This window comes from Malus sylvestris, chromosome 10, assembly GCF_916048215.2.
Source record: "Malus sylvestris chromosome 10, drMalSylv7.2, whole genome shotgun sequence".
NCBI classification, from domain to species: Eukaryota; Viridiplantae; Streptophyta; class Magnoliopsida; order Rosales; family Rosaceae; genus Malus; species Malus sylvestris.
The window spans coordinates 19,373,243-19,397,270 of NC_062269.1; the positions used below are offsets into that span (position 1 = coordinate 19,373,243).

General features: G+C 37.2%; 2 protein-coding genes across 2 annotated transcripts; one reads left to right on the forward strand and one right to left on the reverse strand.

Annotated features, from left to right (window-relative positions):
- Positions 1-220: 220 nt before the first annotated feature.
- LOC126587584 (uncharacterized) lies at positions 221-4,710 on the reverse strand. Its single transcript, XM_050252669.1, has 14 exons — positions 4,104-4,710; positions 3,804-3,921; positions 3,613-3,693; positions 3,214-3,296; positions 3,010-3,116; positions 2,801-2,911; positions 2,337-2,446; positions 1,741-2,002; positions 1,553-1,630; positions 1,387-1,437; positions 1,221-1,310; positions 1,014-1,094; positions 804-866; positions 221-690 (listed from the first exon to the last, which is right to left on the reverse strand). Exons 1-14 carry the CDS (start codon positions 4,186-4,188, stop codon positions 652-654), a joined length of 1,359 nt encoding a protein of 452 aa, XP_050108626.1. The 5' UTR covers positions 4,189-4,710; the 3' UTR covers positions 221-651.
- Positions 4,711-20,559: 15,849 nt separating this feature from the next.
- Positions 20,560-23,821, forward strand: LOC126587534 (adenylyl-sulfate kinase 3-like). The gene is made up of 7 exons (XM_050252609.1): positions 20,560-21,100; positions 21,209-21,349; positions 21,812-21,961; positions 22,068-22,186; positions 22,310-22,394; positions 22,912-22,958; positions 23,443-23,821. The coding sequence occupies exons 1-7, from the start codon at positions 20,869-20,871 to the stop codon at positions 23,539-23,541; spliced, it is 873 nt and encodes a 290-aa protein (XP_050108566.1). The 5' UTR covers positions 20,560-20,868; the 3' UTR covers positions 23,542-23,821.
- Positions 23,822-24,028: the final 207 nt, after the last annotated feature.

The window sequence follows — 24,028 nt, forward strand, 5'->3', positions numbered from 1 at the left end:
GAAGAATACCATTAAACCGTAATATTAATTGTTGGTGCTCGCATTTTAATTAGGGTTAAGATCCCTTTTTATTGTTTGTGCTACGGTTCAATACCCTCCGTTTTTGGGACGTTATACTTCTTTTTTGTATGGCGTTAAGTTTATGCATGAGCACTTTAATTTTTAATTCCACATTCCCAAACACCTCCCTATTCCAACGTTTGATATTGAATTTAAATCATTCAGCAAAAGCTCGAAACATATCATTTGAGTTTCCAATGAAGTTACATTGCCAATTGTCCTTAACAAATTTATTGAAACCTTGGTGATGAAGCCACATAGCCTCAAACTTAAAGGAATATTTCCTCCAAGAGGTGCCATTGTTACACTGAAGGAAAATAGGACTATGGTCCGAGCTAAATATTGGCATGTTATGTAAGGTAACATTTTCATACAAATTAAACCATTCAGAATTGGGCAAGGCATGATCATGTCTTTCAAATGTTACCTTGGCCAATTCTATGGTGTTTGAACGAACATAAAGGAATGCATTCAGAAAAAGGGAACAGCGATATGAGAACTTACAAAATGTCAAACGCGATTGGGTTACGAAAACAGAAGGCTTAACTTATGAGAGAAAGCAATGAAACACAACTTAAAATTGAAGATCCCTTAATACTGTTCAAAATCGTAGCAGCAGCTATTCATTTCCTACAGAAGGAACCATCATGGAATCAGACAAGTAAATGAGAAGTAAACTTTCAACCCTTGGCAAACACAATTGAAAAATACAGATGGTATTCTTTTGATAACACGAGTAATACCTGTGACATTAGCCGATGTTTTCTCATTAGTTGTGTTCTTGCCTTGTCTAATAGTGCATTCCTCTGCACACAACGCATATACGGAAGTTAGTCTAAATGTCCTGGTTTGGTTAAGGATTACCCTACTTTAGGAAACTATATGTACATCTTAAAAAGTTTTTGCGTATTAGAGAAAACAGTCCAAATATAACAACAGAAATAAAACCATACCCAAACCCTCTCTTTCTTTCTATCTTCCTTTGTCAGTTTATCTGGATCTCTTTCTTCAGGTACAAAGAAACAGACAGTAATCTGTAAATTTAAGTCGAAATATTAGATCAATAATTCTTCAACTAACTACAAGACATTCAAAAGATGAGAATTTTTTATTTTGGGTACAGAAAAAAATGAACTAAGATAAACAGAGAGACGACCAACCTTATCAGTGGTAGATGCATACAATTCTGGGCCTAAATTTTTGTTTCTGTGTGGATTAAACTCGAACAAATTCTGTAGTTTCTCATTTTCCTGGTGCATAAACCAAATTGTTAATCCACCATAAATTAAGAACGCTGAGAAAATCAGAAAGAGGGAAAACACCAACCTTCATGTGGTTCTCAAATCCGCCAGCTAAAAAACTCTTCAAAAACTGTAACTGTTTACAAGATATTTAAAAGAAAATGACAATGATTAGAAAACACTATAAATCATAACAACAAGCCGAAAATGATTAAACAAACATTAATGAGAACTATGAAACATTCAATTACCTGAATAATTTGATACCATGATGATAACTTTAGTCCTTTTCCATTGACTGTTAAAACAAATTCTGACGGACGAGAACTCTGAAAGTATATAATTCAAATTACTACACTTTCATATCAACAAAAATACAATTTAAATGGTTCTGTCTTAATGTATTGCCAGAGAAATAAATTATAAAACTGACAGTTACCTCAAAATATTTCACAACCTCACGGACTTTGTTTGCAACATTCTCATTTCTTATGTCCGAATAAAGACAGTTTAACTTCTTTAAGACATTCTCTTTCAGTAATAGTTGCATGTGTGAATATTTTGTGAGGCTGGGATCCTTTGCTTCACTCCAGAACTTCTCCAGACTACCAGTTTCAAATATCAAAGCCAGCGCTTCACTGGCTGCTATGCGGACTAATTTATTATCGTGCTCTAATAGGTTTGAGAAGTAAGAAATGGCCCTGTATCAATTTGTACATATACGATTAGTGCTAAAACAACATAATTCACTCTATAACATGATAGAGATGGGCAACGATTGATATGTATGGCATATGGAGTAAAAAATTATGTAAAGGAAGAGAGAAAAAGAAATAGCATTTTTCATCTTTGTTATTTGTCCTCAAAACCAAGTAAATAATACGAACTTAATAAATTAGAATTTGATTCACTGCTACTATTTCACAATTAGATGGTTTTTTTTTTCAGAAAATATATTTTTAACTGTTAAAAGGTTACAGTTCAAGACATTTCTAAATTGAGTGAACTTCTCATTATGTTGAGTTAAAAATTTACCCATTCCAATAGTTGTGGCTGAGTCTCCATCCCTCCATGCTTGTAAGAAGAAACAACCAAGCATATACTGCAGCAACTAGGACCTCTGCCGAATGGTTTTGGGTGTTGACCTAACAGATAAAACAACAACACCATTGATTATGACTAAATACTAATAAGCTACAGAAGATAATAACTATAGGGTCCGGGTAGTAGTAGTAGGCATTAGATATACTAGAGAAAATATATGGGAACTTATAAAGTAAGTTAGAAAATTGGTAAAATAAAGATCCATAATTCTTCAATATAGGGTTTAGAAATACTAGAGAAATACTAGAGAAAATATATGGGAACTTATAAAGTAAGTTAGAAAATTGGTAAAACAAAGATCCATAATTCTTCAATATAAAAAGTTTTTTCCAAAACAAATGCAAAAGAAGAAATTAATTGGTTAAGACATAAAGGTAAGATAAGGGAATACATACATCTGAGGCAGACTCAGGATTAATGAACTTCCAAATAATTTGCATTGCACTTTCTGTCTCCTCCGAGTTAGTTGCACCAAAGAAAGCCACAATAGCCAAACAATCCAATATCTGTATCAAAACATCTCTTGGTCAACCCAACTTCTTGAGAAATCCTATAAACAAATTTAACTGATAGGTTTTATGAAGTATCATGAAAATTAAGCTACCTTTAAGGTCGTGGGTCCAGATTTCAGAACTTTGGAAAATACAGGAAGCAACTCTTTGTATATTTCGGACAACTTATCCTCGCAACAAATGACTATGGCCAGCAAGCCTGACATTATGATAAAAGGAGACCTGTTAGAGTTACAAGAGAAATGTAAAACAAAAAAAAATAAAAATATACATGCTACTTGACAGAGCTAACAAACCAATGACATGAAGTGATAGCTGCTTCTCCCTGTTAGAACCCTTTTTTAGGCAATTCAAGCTTCTGAATAGAAAAGTAGCAAAACTGCAAGAAAACAGAAAGTAATCACAAAAGGAGCTCTCAGAAATCATTTACACAATCTAGATCTTCTACTAAACAGTGATGACTCAACATACATGATCACACAACCCACATACAAATGAAAAACCCACATGTTTACCAATTACCTATTACTTATTATCTACACATCAATCTTCTACAATGACATGATTCTTTGGGTGAAGACACAACTATTCTGATAGTACTGGAAAGCGAAGAAAACATAACGCAGTGATTTCATACTTCCTAGCAATAAAGCAAGACAATTTTTTTACATAAAAGAAAATTTAGATATGCTTACTTGTTTTCCAGAAACTCATGGTCTAGTTTACGATTTAATCCCTCAATTATTGATGCCAATGCCTCCTCTCGGTCGGATCCCCTTCATTGAAAAAAACAAAGAAAACCCATCAAAATTTGATGGCATGCAAAATCAATGGTACCCAATTTTCAGAATTACAAAGAAAGAAAAACAAAGTGACACAAAGGAACCTTTTCTCAAACAACCCTTCTAACAAAAAGGAAAGTGTCTTCAGTTTTGGAGGCCGAATCACCAGTTCATTGTCCGTAGACTCGTCAGCTGCAACTGCACCAGGTCTTCTACCAGTTTCTAAAACCATGAAAAATCAAGGAGTAAGAAAACACACATTGTAACTTTTCAAACTAACCAACAAAGAAAAGAATTCTCCATCTACACAAAATCTGAAGATACTAGCTGAACTGAAACGTAATTACAAAAACCAGAAAGCCAAAAGAAAATTACAAAAAAACAGAAAGCAAAAAATGAATTACTTCTTTCGCCGCCGCGCTTTCTGGCGGCTGAAGGCGGAGCAGCTTTGCCTCTTCTCATCATGTTCGAAAGCATGTGAGAACTCATCGCTCGAAGTCAATCACAGCGCAAAGTCTGGATTTATTTTTTTCCCGGAAACGGACGAATATCCCCAATTCAATTCCAATCAGGATGAACCCTAATTCCCAATTGGACCAAATCGTAACTTCTGCTAAACTCTGAATTCAGATCTCGGGCGACCCGTCCCAACCCTTTATTTCTGCGACGAACACGAAGCTCTAGTTCAAGCATTGTGGGGAGGTCTGATTGATTTATAAAAAGGTTTTCTTTCTGGTTTTGAATTCCGAATCAGAAAAGGACTTTGCTCTGTTTTTTAATTCCTAATCGGAAAGGGATTTTGCTATTTGCAAATTGGTAAGTAGACGAAATTGGAGTTGGAAAGAAAAGGAAACCTAAATTGCGCAACTGGAAAAAAACTCGCCCCCAATTTTAAAGTTTTTAGGGCGGCCTGACCTCCTCCACTACGGCGGTAAAAGCTCCACCCTGCGCGCGTAGCTTCAGTTATCTGGTATTAGGGGACCGTTAATATGGGAATAGATACCGTTAACAGGGTGCAAAGTTGTTCACGAAAATTTTGAAAATAACTTTGTCCCTTTGATATTAGGTTAGTCTATTACATCATCTCCAACATTTGGGTTAAAATCTAAAATATTTAATTTAGAAAATTTAGATTTTAATTCAGAAATAATATTTCTTCTCCAATCCTTCTAGGTTAAACTTTTAGCCCGAGATTATTAAAAATTGAATTTAGGATAATTTTTTTTCTTCAAGTAACTTATAAAAAAAAATTATGTAGATTGTCCTAATTTAAATTTATGAACATTTTAATATAAAATTATTTAGATTCTGATAAATATTGAAAAATTATTAAACCGACATCATGAAACTCATGAAACACTATGAAAAAATACGAAATACATAAAATAATTTTTTTTAATTACATTAGATGTTTGATTTAATTTGGATCGTTAAATCTTATTTTTTACCGTTAGATTTGATCATATTAGATCTTAACTATTAGATTCAATGAATTTATAAATATAGGACTAAAAACAAATACACATACATGGTGGGCCAATCCCCACTAACATGGGGAATCATGTGCTAAATTTGCTCTAGAAATGAGTTTTTGGTTAAAAATCATATTTGCCCCAAAGATTGGAGCAAGTTGGGGGATTAGGTCTTATGTTGTCAAATTATTATATTAAACAATGACATTATTTATCCATCTAGACACTGCTTATAATACTCACGACATTTTTAAAAATACAGTTTATCAAACGCTTAACTGTTTTATTTTGCCGCTGATTATTTTTAAAGTACAACAGAAACAATTTATTAAAAAAGCACAACAATCCAAAACTTGTCCTTAGTCCAGTTTTCTTACTTTTTTTTAATGTGAATAAATAATTTGGGAACTGAGAGTATGAGGTGTGAAAACAAATTCTGCATCAATATTTGTTCATGTCTGCCATTTAAGGTCGGTGACATAATTATTAAATTTGCAGATATTATGTATATTATATACGTACGTATGTGTTTTTTAAACATACTTTTGTTTTTCATACACGTTTTAATGATTCATTATATTCCACAATTTTTTTTATAATTTTAAGGTACTATACAAGTAGCATCCCACATTGTCCAAGGGAGTGGATTTTGTAAGTCTTATATGTATATTCCCATCTCTCCCTAGCACAAGGTCTTTTGGGAGCTCACTGGCTTCGGGTTCCATCGGAACTCCGAATTTAAGCAAGTTCGCGCGAGAGCAATCTCATGATGGGTGATGATCGGATCATATTTATATATATTTTTACTTCAAATTCACTCGTCTTTTCTTAGTTAGTTCCTTATATTTTTGAGTTATTTACGTTATTTTTGTGTTTATAAGATTTGTTATGCAAAGAAAATAAAAATAGCACAAATGAGTTTTAAATAATAAACAAAAAATAGTGGAACACGGGTGGACCACTAGAAAAATAATGGAGAGCATAAAATATATATATATATATAATATATATACATATAAATAGATATAGATATATAAATAATATATATATATCACATATATATCTATATATAGAGGGAATTGGAAGAATGGTGTGTTAATTATATTATTATATGTAATATGTTAAGGTGGAATGTGGTAGGTGAAGGCAGGCGGAAAAAGAATAAAAGAAATGGGGGATTGGTGGAAGGCAGAGATGCTGCCTTTGGCAGCCCATTGGAAAGAAAATAATAAAAAAAAATAGTATGGCAAAGATGCTGCCTTTGGCAGCATAAAACGTAAAGAACTGGAGGCACAGGAGGGAGAGCCTCGGGAGGACTGTCAGTGAGCTGGAGGTGAGGACAGGAGGGAAAAGGGGACAGCTGCCTGGCAGCTGTCGAGAGACCAAGGGAGCGACGGAGTCAGAAGGGGAGAGACAGACGGTCAGGTGAGCACGCTGGAGCTGCCATTGAGCAGCGAGAGAGGTGAGCACGGAGGGGACTGACGCGGGAGGAAGAGTGACGCGGGGCTGTCTTGGAGGGAGAGAATAGAGAGAGAGAGGCAGAGTCACGGAAAGGAGGTGAGGACAGTCCAGGGGAGTGTGACAGAAAAGGAAAGCTGCCATTTGGCAGCTTGAGCATGTGGACCGAGAGGCGCTGCTTTGTGCAGCCTTGAAAAACAGAAGCAGTCTTGCGCACAGAAATACAGAAGCTCGGATTCACTTCTCCTTCGGTTTAATCTTTCCAAACTTCTATTTTTATTTCTGTTTTAATAATGTGTAAATAAACTTATTTTGGCTAGAGGTTAATTCAAAACCATGAATATATTTGTAATATGAATTGATTATCTTCAGTTGTGATTTCTGAGTTGTGATTTAATTTGCTTAACTGCTTGATAGATAACTTATTTTTGTATGTCGATTAAGGATGCATACTTAATTTACATGCATGAATTTGATGCTAGAATATAAGTGAATTTCACCTAATCGTTATGAACTTATATTCACAAGTAGTAAAGGTTGCTAGTCACAATCACGTTAAGTAAATTCTTGGCATAAGTTTCATGCAAATCATAGTAACGAGTGCCTCGTCAATGCTTATGTTTTTCATAGAACTTAATGATTCTTGCTTGTATCTCTATTATGCAAGTCATGTAGGGAACTTGTAGGGAATGTTTTGGGTTGTCGTATGCAATCATCCAACCCAATAACTTGTGGAAAAACTTGAAGGTTAATTTAAGCGGACCTAATTAATCTGGGGTGTTGAGTATTCATAATTTATTGAAAGAACAACTGAAAATCAATTTAGGTTGCATATGTGTCATGTGTGGAGAAGAACCCTCTAGCTAGTCCGTCATTTATCATTTTACCTTAATTTTATGTTTTTGTCAATTCTGTAATTTAAATTAAGTTTAATTTACTTTTCATCAAAACCAAACACCCATCCATTATTAAATTATATTATTTAGTTAGTTTTCTTTATTGTTAGTCTTTTAATTTAATTTCCGTCCATTTCAGTTCCTAGTGTTTAATTTAATTGTTTTTATTATTTTGAGTCATTTTAAGTGTGTTTCGAATTATTAGAGTTTTTAGCCTAGTTTTGCGTCCTTGAGTCTTGTTTAATATTTTTAACTTTGTTTTTTATGTTTTTAAGAGGTTTTAGCAAGCCCTCCTAATCCCCGGCCTAGAACGATACCCTACTTATACTTATACTACAATTGACAAAAAGAGGGTTTAATTTGTGTGCTAGTTAATTCTCGCATCAGGTGACCTACTGGGAAGTTCTCGTGTGAGTTCCTAGAAACAAAACCGTGAGGGCGTGGTCGGGGCCCAAAGCGGATAATATTATGCTACGGTGGAGTCGAGCTCAGAATGTGATGGGGACCGGGGCCAAGATGTGACAATACACATGTTATACACGTACTTCCGTATTTATTACGTTTAACACATGTCATTTTGACACATTTTGACATATAAAATTCACATTTTCGATATTTATTTTTTTTACATGTATCAAAGAAATAAAATAAATTTCTTTGACAAGTGGTGGTGGAAAGGTGTTGAGTTCTTGCATGACAACATGGGTTCAAACCATGTTGGTGGCTAATCTGACCACTAATCTAACTCTATCGTTTCACAAATAATAATAATAATAATAATAATAATAATAATAATAAATGGATATTTGACATGAAGTAAATATTAAAAATTTTAAAAACAAAAATCGTAGAATTTTCTCAAAATATTTTCTCAAAATATTTTCTTAGCAAAGTTGCCGAATAATACACGGATGTATTTTTCACATACTATACTTGTTTCGTATTTTACTAACTTTGGCCGGTAACCCAACAAATGTCTATTTTTTAAAATCCTAAGTAGTTAATTAGAATGCTTTAAAAGTCTAAAGCATTTTAGATAATTAGGGTGGATCGGTTTTAGTAAAAATGGGGTTCCTTGTGTGAACCCCATTCGATCCCAAATTCCAATGACTAAATTGCCCTCACAACTTTCAATCATAGCCGCAGATTCATAACCCTAGGTGTGTATTTTAGTCAAACACATTGTCGGTAGGCGAAAGACGTGAGAGTTGTTTCCTAGGCCCAAATGTAGCAACCCAATACGGCTATTTAGGCTTAAGCACAATCTCCACACACACAATAGCAAAAACGTAATTAATTCAAAATCGAAACCCCATTTCACAACAAACATGAATAGTGCAATTTGAACCTCTATTTTATACTATAGTAATAATTTCATAATTTTATTAGTTGCCCCTAAAATATTAATGAAACCTCTCTTTTCTTCTTAAGATTCTTAAGAGAGAGAAAAAAAATCAAATCTTAGAAGTTATCCTTATGACCAAAATGTTCACTCAATTAAATGAGTTACATGACTCAATCATATGATGTGAGGGCATAGTTTTTCTTTGAATAACACAAGATCCGTTATAATTTTTTATTTGGGTGGTGCTATCTACACCCTTCTCGATTTCTTGTTGTTGGATGAATGAATGGGAGAATATCAAAAGACAATAATTAACAAATAATGTGTGGATAATACCACTTTTGATTTTTCACGAAAGTTCTATGTGAATGCAATGGTGAGTTATGGGTGTATTGGAATGACACATAAGCTGAATGAGTTATTTCCTCATCTAACTGTCAATTATGTGATGCATTGTTGAACTTTTCAACCTTTGAAATATATGTATAGTGTGTCACAATCAGTAGAGACCAAATTGTTAATTGCGAATTGCAATCTTACCCAGTTGCAATCTAAATGTACATCTAAAAAGTTTATATCAATATCTCAAATGGTTGAATGTTTTGGGTGGGGCTGTTGGTTATACGACCACCGATTCAGGTTTTACTTTGACTGCGTATATTTGGTGACCAGTACAACTGAGATGGTTTATATTAAGCATATAGTCACGAATCTCTGGTTGAACGCTTAGGGTTTTGTGTTGTACAACAATCATTTTGTCACTAATGATGGCTCCACCGTTTTGTGTTGTACAACAATCTTCTTGTCATTGTGAATTTCTTTGTCAATTTAATAACCACTTCATTTTTAGTTTTCATTCGTTCCTAGAGATAGAGTGAAAGTATATGGAGAAGTGAGGAATGGAAAAGGATGATGCGAGGTTCATGGGAAGGATGAAAACAAAAACTTTGAAATTGAAATAGAAGAGGAGTTTGATTCTGATTACGGATCATTCTTGTGTTTACTAAGATATGAATAGTTAGTCAAAACTGTCGGGGTCACATAAAAATGGAATTTAACTCCTCATTTTGGAGGAATTGGATTCCTTGGTGGAAGGTGGGAATTGAGTTCCAAGAGTTAGGGGCAATCAGGAATTCATGATTTTTACTTGTCATACCCGCACATATTTTATAAAATGCCATTGATTTTGATTTTAGTCAAAGTCTGCTAAAGGTCCACCTTGCGCATGTAGCTTCAGTTATTTGGTATTAGGGGACCGTTAATGTTGATGCACAAAACCCGAGGTCCTGGAACAACGTAAATCCGACCGTGAATCTACATGAAATGTAAATAACACAAGATGTATCGTGATTCACCCCAAAGTTTGGGCTACGTCCACACTGAATATATATCTGAGGGAGAGAGAGAGCTCTGAGAGTGAGAGCTTTGAGAGGGTGAGGAGCCTTAGGAAATTGCCTCTTTCAATTGTGAGGATGATGGGTCTTTTTATAGAATAAGGGCTCCTCACTTATTACATATTTGGCCCTTCCTTATTACATAATTACATTTAAGTTCCCTGAGTATTTGTACGAGATCTAAATACGGATGCCCTAAATATGGTATAAACAGTAGTCCCCCAAGTCTTCAGTCAAGAGAGGTTTTTGGCTGGAGACTTGAAATTCAGTCCATGTGTGGGTCGAAGTAATTAGATGTCGTCTAGGACTGATACTCGATATGAGGCGGTGTCCAATCCGAAATGATGCTCAACTATCACATGTTGCGAGGCTGCTCGGCTTGTGGCTTATGTTGTCTTGGTTGACTCGGCTTGTAGCGTTGAAGTTGAGGGAGTCCCTTTTATAGAATAAGGGCTCGCTCTTCAATACATAAATGATGGGCTAGAGTTGATGTTTGCGGTGAGGCGGTTGCTCACTAGGCAGCGATGCTCTCTAATGATGGTGAGGGAGTCCCTTTTATATAATAAGGGCTCGCTGCTCAATACATGAATAATGGGCTAGAGTTGATGATGCTCTAATGATGGTGAGGGAGTCCCTTTTATAAAATAAGGGCCTGCTCCTCAATACATAAATAATGGGCTAGAGTTGATGCTCTCTAATGATAGTGAGGGAGTCCCTTTTATAAAATAAGGGCTCGCTCCTCAATACATAAATAATGGGCTAGAGTCCCCCAAGTATTTTTCATGAGGCCCAGTTGAGGCCCAATATATGGTACATAATGTAGTCCCCCAAGTCTTCGGTTAATAGAGTCTATTGGCTGGAGACTTTAAATTGAATCCATGTATGGGCCGAAGTGGCGGTTGTTCGGAGGCAGTATTTGTATACCCTGCACTAAAGCTTTGTAGGTGAAGCTTTGCAAGTGAAGCTTTGAAGCTAGAGCTCTGTAAATGAAGCTTTCGAAGCTGGAGCTTTTGTAAATGAAGTTTTTGAAGCTAGAGCTTTGTAAATGAAGCTTTTGAAGCTGATTAACATGAGTGATGCTCATGAATGTTTATGTTGATTGACATGAGTGATGCTCATGGATCTTGTCATGAGTGATGCTCATGAATATTAACATGAGTGATGCTCATGAATGTTGACATGAATGATGGTCATGAATGTTTATGTATGATTGTCATGAGTGATGCTCATGAATGTTTATGTATGAATGACATGAGTAATGCTCATGTATAATTTGGAGTACTGGGCGTATTTTTGATCACCTGGTTGTTGGCATTAAGGAGAGTACGGGTTGTACATTTCATCACCTGGTTGGTAGCATGAATGGCTAGTTGCCAAATGATATTAGAGTACGGGTTGTACATTTCATCACCTGGTTGGTGGTATGGATGGCTAGTTGCCAAATGATATTAGAGTATGGGTTGTACATTTCATCACCTGGTTGGTGGTAATAGCGACATGTTGCCGAATAATTGTGGAGTACTGGACGTACTTTTGATCGCCTGGTTGAAGCTATTTTGGGCTTATGGGCTTTCGCCCTCTACACAACATTTCAGCACATTTATTTTGGGCTTTGCCCTTTTTTTTATTTATTTTTTATTTTTACCCTCTGATGGGGTTTATACAAATATCTTCGAAAGATACGAAAAATAAATTACATCATTCAAAAATAAGGAAAGTAATCCACATTATTCTGGTGGGGTGTTCATTCCTTGCTTTTGTTTTTCTGCTTTGCTTTTGCTTTTCCCACTCTATTTTTTTCTCTTTTTCTCTTTTCCTTCTGCTTTCCACTACGTCTCTGTCTCTTGGCGAAACTGGAGGGCTAACTCCACTTGCTTTTCTTGGACAGCCTGGTTGTGCCCATCCACTATCACCTCTTTTTTTTCTTTTTTCTGTTGTTTGAACACAAGCTGGTGTACTCCAGTTGTAAAAATCCCATCAAAGTACTTTTCTTTTCTGCTCTTCTGCTTTTGCTTTCGGTTCACTGCGCTTTCAATCTTGTCAAAACCAAATCTGGCACCAAAGTAGAAAGCCACCAAAAGCAACCATGCGTTGCTGTCCACAGCTACTAGAGATAACCAGTCCCTTTCTTGCATTCCATCTCGGGCAAAGTTAAAGTCGGTGAAAACCTCCTCCACAGTGCGCAGGCTATACGGTGATATTCCTCCTTGTTGTCCGTCACAGCTCTTTGCTGCTACTCAACATCTGACTCTGTTTCTTCTAGTGATAGGAGCCTATCGAAACAGTGCCCAGGTATTGTGCAGATGGGAACGCGGTCGGCCTTGCGCTCTTTGGCGAAAAAGCTTTTGCTGGAGGTGGTGCATGTATCGTCGCCTGAGCTGAGGAATACCTCGTACTTCCAGTTGTTTGAACACCGAGATGAAGCTGAGAGCGATCACCTTCTCCATTGTTACGGAGCTTTACCAGAAAATCAATGGGGAAGGAAGACTGGAAGAGCCGAGACCAAACTGGCCGAGAATCCGTCGATCGGGTTCTTGCAAAGATCCTTGAGCTATTTCTGGAGGAGAAGACTTGCTTGCGTCGCCGCCATGAATCGGCGGGAATGATGTAGACGGAGCTGGGGAGGGAGGGATAGATCAGGTGAGAGAGAGGAGGGAAAGAATTGAGGTTTTTTTTTTTTTTTTTATGTCTGTTTTCACGAATCTTGGAGGATTCGAATTTGACGATGGCAACGTGGCACGAAAAATTTCTGTAATTTTCCATAAATTAAAAATTTTTCTTTGGATCTCCGAATTTTGACGATGGAAACGTGGCGGGAGAGGATTGTTTGGCGGACCTATCGTGATGGTGATCATCTCCTTCAACACTCTTTATTGCCTGATCTTTCATGTTAGAGAAAGAGAGCTAAAGCTTAAGAAACAGTAGCAATTATAAAGATGGAGAAATCAGAACTCTGGATATTGGTAATGGGAAGGAACCAAATGTGTATGCTTCTAAGTGGCTGTGACTTTGGTGCTGCAGTGTTGTTGGGTTTCTCCAGATTTTGCAAATTCACGGTGAAGGTATGAAAAATTGAAAGAGAACCGACATTGTTGGGTTCCCACAGACGACGCCAAATGTTAATGCACAAAACCCGAGGTCTTGGAACAACGTAAATCCGACCGTAAATCTACATGAAATGTAAATAACATAAGATGTATCGTGGTTCACCCCAAGGTTTGGGCTACGTCCACACTGAATATGTATTTATTTGAGGGAGAGAGAGAGAGCTTTGAGAGTGAGAGCTTTGAGAGGGTGAGGAGCCTTAGGAAATGGCCTTTTTCAATTGTGAGGATGATGGGTCATTTTATAGAATAAGGGCTCCTCACTTATTACATATTTGCCCCTTCCTTTATTACATAATTACATTTAAGTCCCCCGAGTATTTGTACGAGATCTAAATACAAAGGCCCTAAATATGGTATAAACAGAACCCACGACATTTCGCAGAACAATGCCAATGAAACCAACACACGTTAACGCAGACCAGCTGGCATCCACATTGATTTTTGTGAACTGCGTAGGAAGAATGGCCCATCTGGACGCTTAAATAGCCTTCATTCGAAAAACAGGGAGTTCTTTTAACAAAATCGAAAAAAGCTCTAGTTGAGTTGGAGATAGCACATATCACTTGAGTGGGGTTGATTTGACTGTTAATGTACAAAAGATTGCACCTGGCTTTCCATATGTGCCAATACGTAAAGGTAACATACAAAATGAATGACAACTTATCATCATCATGATCGCCATGCACATTTGAAGTAGAAAGTACCCACTCCAACCAGCTCGAAACCTCGCTCATCACAATCCGAAGATTGAGAACACCACCAAACCAAACGGGTTCCACCCAAGGGCATAATAATAATAAGTGCTCGATCGAATCATCCTGGTTATGACAAATCGGGTAAGTCGGAGAAGGGACAGACTGCTTTTGAACAGATCATTCATCGTTGGGAAAACACGGTTGAGGGATTTCCACATGAAGTTTCGTATCTTTGCCGGCGCTCTAAGTTTCCAAATAAGCTTCCATAACCGAATTGGGATAGCAAGGGAGGAATAAGGATGCTGCATCATCAGGGGGTTTTGGGCTTGCTCCCAATGGTACCCAGTCTTCACCGAATAATGCCCATTCTTGGTCACCAGCCAAATGAGCCTATCCTCACATATAGAGTCTTCAATATATGCATCCCTAATAGCATTGAGATCCTCCACCAAAAGGAAAGGTTAGAGCGAGTTGAGGTCCCATGTTCGAGATTTCGAACAAATAAAATACACCACTCGAGTATCCTTGGTGACCGAAACCTTACCACCAGGAATATGATGGCCCATCGGGAGGGATGAAAGCCACATGTCAACCTAAACTCGCACCCGCTGCCCATCCATGATTTGCCAGTGAGCCCCATTCAACAATAAATCTCTTTCCACCAATAAGCCGGACCAAACCCAAAAAGCCCGGCTACCCTTATGAGCATCAATAAAGGAACAGTTTGGGAAATACATGGCCTTAAGAACCTAAGCCCATAAATAATTTGGCTCTGTAATCAACCTCCAACACTGCATTGCAAGAAGAGCATCGTTGAAGGATATGAAATTTCTAAAACCCAATCCCCCTTCAGATTTTGGGAGTCCCAACACTTTTTTGGAGACCCAGTGAATTTTTTCTCTCCCTTTTTTTTTTATCCCCACCAGAACCCATAGATCAAGGAGTCTAACTCATTGCAAATAAAATTCGAGAATTTAAATAAATTCATCGAGTATGCTAGAATGGCTTGGGCAACAAACTTAATCATCACTTTTTTACCAGCCTGAAAGAGAGTACAATGTTTTCACCCCTGAATTTTCCCCAACAAACGACCCTTCACATAAGCAAGTCCATGGCACTTAAAGCTGCCCCAAATGGCAGGTAGACCGAGATAGGTACCTGGATCGAACACCACCAGAATACCTAGGTCACTCCCAAGCTCCTCCACAATTGCCATAGAAGTATTGGCACTGAAATACACACATGATTTCTGAAGATTCATTGCCTGGCCCGAAGCCAAGCAGTAGGTTTCCAGTAATCTGCCCAAGTTGCTACAATTAGCTTTGTTAGCCTTCAAAAAGATCAAGGTGTCGTCAACAAAGAAAATGTGGGAAATAGGTGGGCCATAGGCACACATCCAAACCCCATGTAGTTGTTTAGACTTTGTGGCGGTACTTATCATCTTTGACAAAACATCGCTAACCATCAGAAACAAATACGAGGATAGTGGGTCACCTTGCCTTAAACCTCTCGAATGAGCATATTTGTTACCAGGTTGCCCGTTGAGGATGACAACAAAGTTAACTAAACACACACACCCCATGATAAGTGTCCGCCAAATGGGGTGAAACCCCATCTTCTTCATGACAGCATCCAAAAAATCCAATTCCACACGGTCGTAAGCTTTATGCATATCAAACTTGATGCCAAGTTCAAACTTGCTCTTTGTTTTCCTGAGTTTCAGGAAGTGGAATAGTTCGTGAGCAATCCCAATATTTTTCTGAATCTGCCAATCCCCAACGAACGCATTCTACATGGGAGAAATAAGGCTCGGAAGTAGAGGTTTCAGTCTATTAGTCAAAACCTTGGATAATACTTTATAGGAAAAATTACATAAATTGATAGGCCTGAAGTGAGAAACCAACTCCGGGTTTAGGACTTTAGGGATTAAAACTATATGAGTCGCGTTGAGCTACCTAGGACAAGCTTCACCATTGGATAAGAACATGACAAGCTCATTAACTTTGTTAACGATATAGTCCTAAAATGAGTGGTAGAACACCCCTTGCAACCCATCCGGCCCCAGGGCCTTGAGACCTCCCATTGGCCTAGCATCCATTTAATTTCCTCATCTGAGATAGGCATCAGTAAGGACTGGTTCATATCGTCCGTGACCATTGGGCAAATGCACTCTAAAACCTGTCCCCATTCTCTCGAACCTAATAAAGTAAAGAGTTTGATGAAGAAGTCATCAACCAATTGGTGCACATGGCTTGGATGCTCATCCTAAATACCGTCGTCCATCTTAATATTCACCACTTTGTTTCTCCTCCATCTTTGCAAAGTAGATTGATGGAAAAATGAAGTGTTGGCATCACCATCTTGGAGCCATTTAACCTTTGATCATTGTTGCCAAAAGTTTTCCTCTTGTTCCCGTAGCTTGTCAACCGCGATGGTCACTTTGAGAATTTCCTCCCTATTTGGTCCCCAGTTCATTTGGAGTTCCCCAAGTTGGTCCATTAGAACTTCGATTTCCTTAGCTCTATGGTTGAACTTTTTTTTGTTCCATGAAGTTAGTTTGGATCTACAGACATTAATCATCTTCTGCCATCTTGTAATCACATCCCCAGAGCAATGGCGATTCCATCAAGATTCAACAATCCTTTTGCAATCCTTCTCATTGGCCCACAAAGCTTCAAAACGAAACTGCTTTCTACCTTTTCTAGCTCGACTCACAACATATAAAGACTGGGCAGTGATCTGAACCCATAACCGTATCGTGTGTAACAGAGGTATTTGGCCAAGTAGCCTGCCACAGTTGGTTACACAACCCCTGTCATTCCGTTCCTCCACTAGCTCCCCATTTCTAGTCCCTCGCCATGTAAATGGAGACCCATTAAAGTGGAGGTCCAAAAGCTCTGATGCCTCCATGAAATTATCCAAGTACAAGGGCCGGTTATAAAGAACCAGAGCCCCTACAGATTTTTCAGACTCCCAAATAAATTCATTAAAGTCACCCCTACATAACCAAGGAATATCCGAAGGCTGAAAGTAGGAAGTCATTCAGTTCTAAGAGACCTCATTTTCCCCACGGTAAGAAGTACTATACACTCCAGTCACCCTTACCCACATAGCATCTCCAACTCTTTTAACCCTAGCATCAATGATATGTTTGGAAGAGAAGATAATTTGGACCTCCAACGAATCATCCTACCAAAGGCTAAGACCACCAGCCCTGTCAATCGGCGAGACATTAAAACCATCAATGAATCCCATTCTTTTTCGCACCCCATTAACTCTATGATCCTTCATCTTAGTTTTCGAAAGAAAGATCATAGAGGGTCTATATTTTCTAATGAGCCCATGTAGAGCCCGAACTACCGTGTTTGACTCAAGAACACTGCAGTTCCAAAATAAGTGTGTCATGGCGATCTTATGGCTGTATCAGGCCAACTGCCACTGCCTTGGTGAGTTTTCCCCCTTTTCCTTGCCATAAGATCAGTACGTTCAGCTTCCGAGGCCTCCTCCATGTACTCCCACATCTCCTAGAATTCTTTTGGGATCTCCTTTAGCTCTTTTTCAACGTGTAGGGTGCGTTCCATCATCAAGCACCTCTCTTTGATGCTCATACTTCGCAACCTATCATCCATTCTTTGTTTTCTTTCTACTCTACTATCGCTGTTTTTGCTTCTTTTGTGGGATGATTTGATGATATCCATGTCACTTGGCTCTGCACCCCTTTCCAGTATACTGCCATCAGTCTCTTCCTTCCCAATCTCTTCTATAACAATAGAAGACTTGCCTCCATTATGCCGTTGCATGGCTTTATCAGTTGACATTGAGAGGCCCACATTTAGACTGCCCAAGTTGGAGTGTCGAGTGAAGAGATGGTTGAGAAGGAGATTGGTTTGTGAAAGTGCAATCTTTTTCTATTGTTGGTTGTATAAAGGGTAATGTGGAGATGATTTTTTTTAAAAACTAAATTGGTATAAATGGTAATGCTAAGGAAATCAAATTTTGTTTGCAAATCTAGTTTAAAAATTTGGTCTTCATAGCATTACTTAAAAAACGTGTGTGTAAATAATCTTCAATTTTAGTTTGGTCAAAGCGACGAAGACTTGGTTTCCACGGCAACAACATTGACGTTGATTCCGTGAAGTGGCGGAGGGGGTCAGGATTTTAGCTTAGGAGGGGTCCAAAAGTCTCAATCTGAAATGCTCTCTTGATTTTACAAAAATTAGTATGTCATGTGGCGAGAAACTGACCACCAATGTTTGAGTCGGGTACGGTGTCATCCTCATCATCCTCTCCGTTAAACCTAACCTCAAGCCTCTCTGACTTTTTTTCTCTCTCTCTCCATTGATCACTAGGTTAGAGTGATTCTCAAAGCTCACAAGCAGTGCATTACTTGAACTCTATAGAAGCCACCAACCTCAAATTAAACCCGATGAAAGAAAATAAAGTAAAACCGTCGGACTAGGGCCTTCATCCTATGGAAAAACCTTGAAACTCATAGCATAAAACTAAACTTTTCAGTGTGAAAAAAAATGTCAAGATTCCGTGTACTTCTTAAGGTAAAATCATATGCATTCAGTTAGGAAAACATCTTTATGTGACTCACTTTTATTTGGGTTGTGAGATCAAATCTGTTTAGTTTTTATAGAAAAGCATATTTGAGTAACTTGAGGTAAAAAGAAGTTGACTAAGTATCTTTTATTGTTGTCCTATTTCTTTAGGCTTCAATTTCCCTTTAAATAAATAAGTTTGTATTGTGGGAAATTAACTTTTGCATATTCTAAAGAATACATGCGCTACCCACAACAGCTACACCACCTGCAATTTTCTCCTTCCAACCGCTACCAATCCTATGCTCTGGGAATGGCGCAATAAGCAAAGCACAACTTAGATAAGTTGCGAAGTTTGTGTAAGTGATAATAATACAACATATGTGAATATCAATAACATCAAATGATTAAATGTAAAAGTAGTGTTACGTGGACTTTTCTTTTGAATACTGGGTCAATCCAATCACCGTCAATATCATTCTGATGTTCTCTTCGAATTGTGGCTCACCGTTCGCCTTTCATCAATTCCGAGTAATCACAAAGGTCCAATTGCCACATATTTCATAATTTAACCACCATATGCCTCATTATATGTATAGGAATAATTATATTTCACATATTATAATACAAGTGAAGGAAATAATGTATTTTTCTGTGCCCTTTCAATTATTTTACAACATGTGAAGTGATGGCCCAAATACCGGGCACTTTGAAAAATTTCTCGGTTATTCTGAGAAAGTTTTTAAATATTATTTTCTACTATCAAAACTCTCATGTGTGTCACAAATTAAGTTCTATTATACTATCACAATGTAATATTGTTCGAATCAGCTATAAAAAAAAATTAATAAGATTAAGGCCGCATCAAAATTGACAATCATAAACATATCTCTTATGCTTTTGATCTATACTAAAAGGTTTCTTCTTGGTTAAAGCTTCAGTAGTGAATTTGTTTTAAATGCGATTTGTTAGTCTAAATTAATGAATACCAATGTTTTGATTTCAATCTAATTTCAAAACTTATAAGATCGTTTCAGGATTAAATTCGTCAAAACTTCATTGTCAAAAAAACAATTAAAACGTCATTTTGGACGACATCACAAACCGTTAGTTAATTGAACATTTTTGCGCCCGATAACAGGGGATAGATGAACAGTTTTGTCTAGAGTTTAATTATGTCAAGGGGAATTACTAATTATGTAAAATTGTGACTTGCATTGTAAGACCATCTCTAACTCTTAAGTTAAAATCTAAAATTTTTAACTCAAAAAATTTAGGTTTTAACCCAGTAATAATTTTTCTGCTCCAATCTTCCTAGGTTAAACTTTTAGTTATTAAAGAATGAATTTAAAATAATATTATTTTTAAATACGTAGACTATCATAATTTAATTTTATGAACATTTTAACTTAAAAATATATACATTCCGATAAATATTGAAAAATCACTAAACCGATACTATGAAACACATGAAAGATTTTTTTATAAATTATTTTAGCTATTGGATTTGAATTTAGATCGTTTGATTTTTTTTTTTAACTGTTGGTTTTGATCCTTTTTTTTAATACATCGATATTTTGATCTTATTAGACATTAGTTATTTGACTCAATGAATTCATAAATATAATACTAAAAAAAATACACAAATATGGTGGACGGCCGGCCCACTGATCCAAAGAGCATTCTGGCCTAAATTTGTCCCAATAATAAGTTTTGGGTTAACACTCATATTTGGTTCAATGATTCAAACAAGTTGAGGGATAAATTTAGATTTAAAATTTGAGTTTTATTCGAAAAATTAGAATAGGTGTAAGAAAAAAATCCAACACAATAAATTACAATAAGTGTAGAGAAATAATTAAACAAACAAGGAACTCCCCAATGAAAGCAACATCAACGTGCAAATTTAATCAAAAGATCAACAGAATCATTACATCGCAATTAATCGCGGCAGTAACACACGTTTTTTCTGCGTCTTGAACGATGTCGGTTTCACGGCATCGTGAGAATAAAACCAACGGTCACATTTTTATTAAAACCGATCCACCCCTGTTACCCACCGACAGCCCTCAACACTCTCACCGCCACAAACTCAACACTCCATTTCCCAACGGCCTCCCTCCAAATATCCCCCACCAAAATTACACTCTAATTCGTATCAACATTCAAATTCACTACATATATTTTTCCGGGCTTTTAGAAAAAAACCCAATTTATATTTTCACAAATTCAATTTTTTTTTTTTTTTTGGGGATTTGATGATTTTGCGAGACATGCAAGCCAAGTCGCTGCAATGGGCGGCGTCTCCTGGGCTCCGGGTCGGGCTCGAAACGCCGCCGTCGTCCTCGTCCTGGTCGCAGCTGGCGGTCGTGAACTTGCACGGTGGCGCTTCTGTAAATAGCTTGAAAGCCAGAGGTTTGTTTGTAGTAAAGGCCATGGAGGTGGAGGGTTCCAAAACGGCGAGTCTGAATGGGCACGCCGGGAGCTCAGGTACTGGGTTATTTCCTGAGTTGCGCATAAACCCATTTGCAAATTACCATGTAGATTTGAAATTTTTAAGCTTTTATTTGAATTTGTTTTTTATTTTTTGTTGAATAGATAAAAATGGGAGCTTGTTGTCTTTGGTTGGAAAATCAACCAATATTAAGTGGCATGAGTGCTCATTGAACAAAACGGACAGGCAGAAGTTGCTTAAACAAAAGGGCTGTGTCATTTGGATCACCGGTCTCAGCGGTTCAGGTTGGTATTTTCTTAATTCAAAGTTGTATATACATATATACATGCCTACATACATATAAATGTATATATAATGCGGGCGTATTCATGGCACCAATTTTTTCCACAATTTTTTAAATACGATTTTTGTGGAGTCCACTCCGTAATGTATTTTAATGATCTGAACCTTCTTTCTTTTAGAACATTATTCGTATATCATCCTTGCAAAAAATTAGACAAATCCAAAACCCTTAAGAGACGCGTTTGTAGTGAAGAAAATGGACGAATACGGTTTTACAAAGAGATTCTAAACCCTTAATGCAATGGTCATATGATTTCAGATGTGGGTGATTTTTGGTGGATATGATCTACGAAGGATGATCTAAAAGATAGATGGATTGGTAGTCTAACAACACCTATACCCATCAGGCAATGTGCGGATAGAAAGTTGCTCATTACTTGCGTATTATTAATTTTGTTTGTCAGGGAAGAGCACGGTGGCATGTGCTTTGGGTGGGAGTTTGTACCGCAGGGGGAAGTTGTCTTACGTTCTTGATGGGGACAATGTCAGGCATGGCTTGAATCGCGACCTTAGTTTTAAAGCAGAAGATCGTGCAGAGAACATTCGGAGGATTGGTATGTCTATGCCTCCTTTTAGCTTAACTAGGCCCTTTTTTAGATCAACTATGGCTGTCGACTTCATTATATAATCATGAAGCATTGGCTTTGGTTTTGTATTCAGGTGAGGTGGCAAAATTGTTTTCTGATGCTGGAGTTATTTGTATTGCTAGCTTGATTTCTCCTTATAGAAAGGATCGTGATGCCTGCCGTGCAATGCTACCTGCTGGAGATTTTATTGAGGTTGGTATTTTCACTGGTTCTTAAATAGATGACTGTTTTTCACGTTTCAACTCTGAGCTTTGTGCATATGTTTGAAATAATTCTTGAAGAAGTTCTGAGTAAAGCAAACTTGTTTTGTGAAAGGTGTTCATGGATGTTCCACTCCAAGTTTGTGAAGCTAGAGACCCGAAGGGCCTATATAAGCTTGCCCGTGCAGGGAAGATCAAAGGTATAAGCAAACTACTATCTCGGATTTTGGTTACTGAATTGAGTCTTCTTTATTTTAACAGCCTGCTTAAGGTACTACTGCTACTATAATCTTTACGTTGATAATTCTTTTTCCCGTGTGATACAAGAAACATTGTGAATCTTATTATCGTTTCTGAAACTTCTGTTTAAACAATCACTTGAAAAATTCTTATCTGGGATGCAAACCTGTGAATCCGTGAATCTTCTTCCCTTGTTAATTGACATGTATACTTTTGATGTTAGTAAATTTCGACATCTCATATGTGGCCCCTTAAGTGTGACTCTATTGCTAATTAAACCCTGGACAATTTGTATGTTGAGTTTTATTTAAATGTGTAGGTATGTCAATCCCACTATCCATATTCAGAAGCACCGCATATTTTCATTTCACATTGCACATGGATTTATGGTTGAATGGCCATATTATCTATCACTTCGATAGTTTCCTAGTCCAAAATGCTGATCATTACTTATACTGTGTCAATCTGGCATTGCAGGTTTTACCGGGATTGATGATCCATATGAGCCACCACTAAATTGTGAGGTATGTACACTATCTAGAGAAAGGCAGAATACACCTTTGAAGTTCAAATTGAACAGGTGCGGGTACATAGAGATATCATATATACATAAATGTTTCTCATGCTAAAGAGCAATACACATAACGTCATGTTAGCTGGGGAATATCAACTTAAAGATAAAATAGTTAAACGCAATCCAGAAGTAAAGATTTTCTACATCAAGAACTTGAATTTGAGATAAATTAGTCGCTTTAAATTGCATGTGACCATTTCAATTCTTATTTTATAATTAGCCTGTAGGGATATGATGCAGACTAAAATGAATGATGATCTGGTGCAAACTTGGGGGTGACATGTATGATGTAACTACGGCTGCACATAAACTTAATTCACCTGTTGTTACGTTTTCCTTTTTGGCCGATACTGTGCTTGATGTTATTGTTTTATTCCAAATACGAAAGCAGAATTTTTCATTTGTTGTTTTTTCATCCTTTTATCTGGCTTCAGATAGTATTAACACATAAAGGAGGAGCGTGTCCTTCCCCATGTGAGATGGCTGAAGAAGTAGTTTCTTACTTGGAAGATCAGGGGTTCCTCCAAGCATAAGAAGTTGGTGACTTTGAGCTCTACTGCAAATACGGTGAAGATAGTTTCTAGCGCTCCATGTGGATGCTATGCATCTTGCATTACCAGATAAGATGCAGAAATCACCTGCTCTGATATGAAGCTGCCCTTTTGCCTCGTCTAACAGGAAACTGATGCAATATTCCTGTAAACGCATTAGTTAATTGCTTGATTAATTTGTGCCAAATCTTTTTTATGTTTGATGTTAGTTTGAATTGTGGTCTCCTCATTGTAAATGATAGAGTGGAGAGTTTCTTGGTCATATTATATTTTGTTTCGAGTTTGATGTGTTTGTATCATCTCGTGGCGTTTTTTTGTGCATGCGTTGGAATATTATTGTAGTTACAAACTGCTGCTAAACTCTTTGTACTAGATCTAATATGTAACCATAAGAGCAAGGTGACTTCAATCTTGGAGAGACCCTGGCGGAATCAACAGCATGGGGATCATCGTGGGTCAATATTCTCCA

What these genes read in the sequence shown, in the direction of transcription:
- LOC126587584 (XM_050252669.1), bottom strand. Translation starts at nt 4,188, where the DNA reads ATGAGTTCTCACATGCTTTCGAACATGATGAGAAGAGGCAAAGCTGCT. An exon ending in GAAGGGTTGTTTGAGAAAAG is followed by an intron (nt 3,694 to 3,803) that starts GTTCCTTTGTGT and finishes TTTTCAATGAAG; the next exon opens with GGGATCCGACCGAGAGGAGG. An exon ending in AGCCACAACTATTGGAATGG is followed by an intron (nt 2,003 to 2,336) that starts GTAAATTTTTAA and finishes AAATTGATACAG; the next exon opens with GGCCATTTCTTACTTCTCAA.
- LOC126587534 (XM_050252609.1), top strand. Translation starts at nt 20,869, where the DNA reads ATGATTTTGCGAGACATGCAAGCCAAGTCGCTGCAATGGGCGGCGTCT. An exon ending in CTGCTGGAGATTTTATTGAG is followed by an intron (nt 22,187 to 22,309) that starts GTTGGTATTTTC and finishes GTTTTGTGAAAG; the next exon opens with GTGTTCATGGATGTTCCACT. An exon ending in CCGTGCAGGGAAGATCAAAG is followed by an intron (nt 22,395 to 22,911) that starts GTATAAGCAAAC and finishes CTGGCATTGCAG; the next exon opens with GTTTTACCGGGATTGATGAT.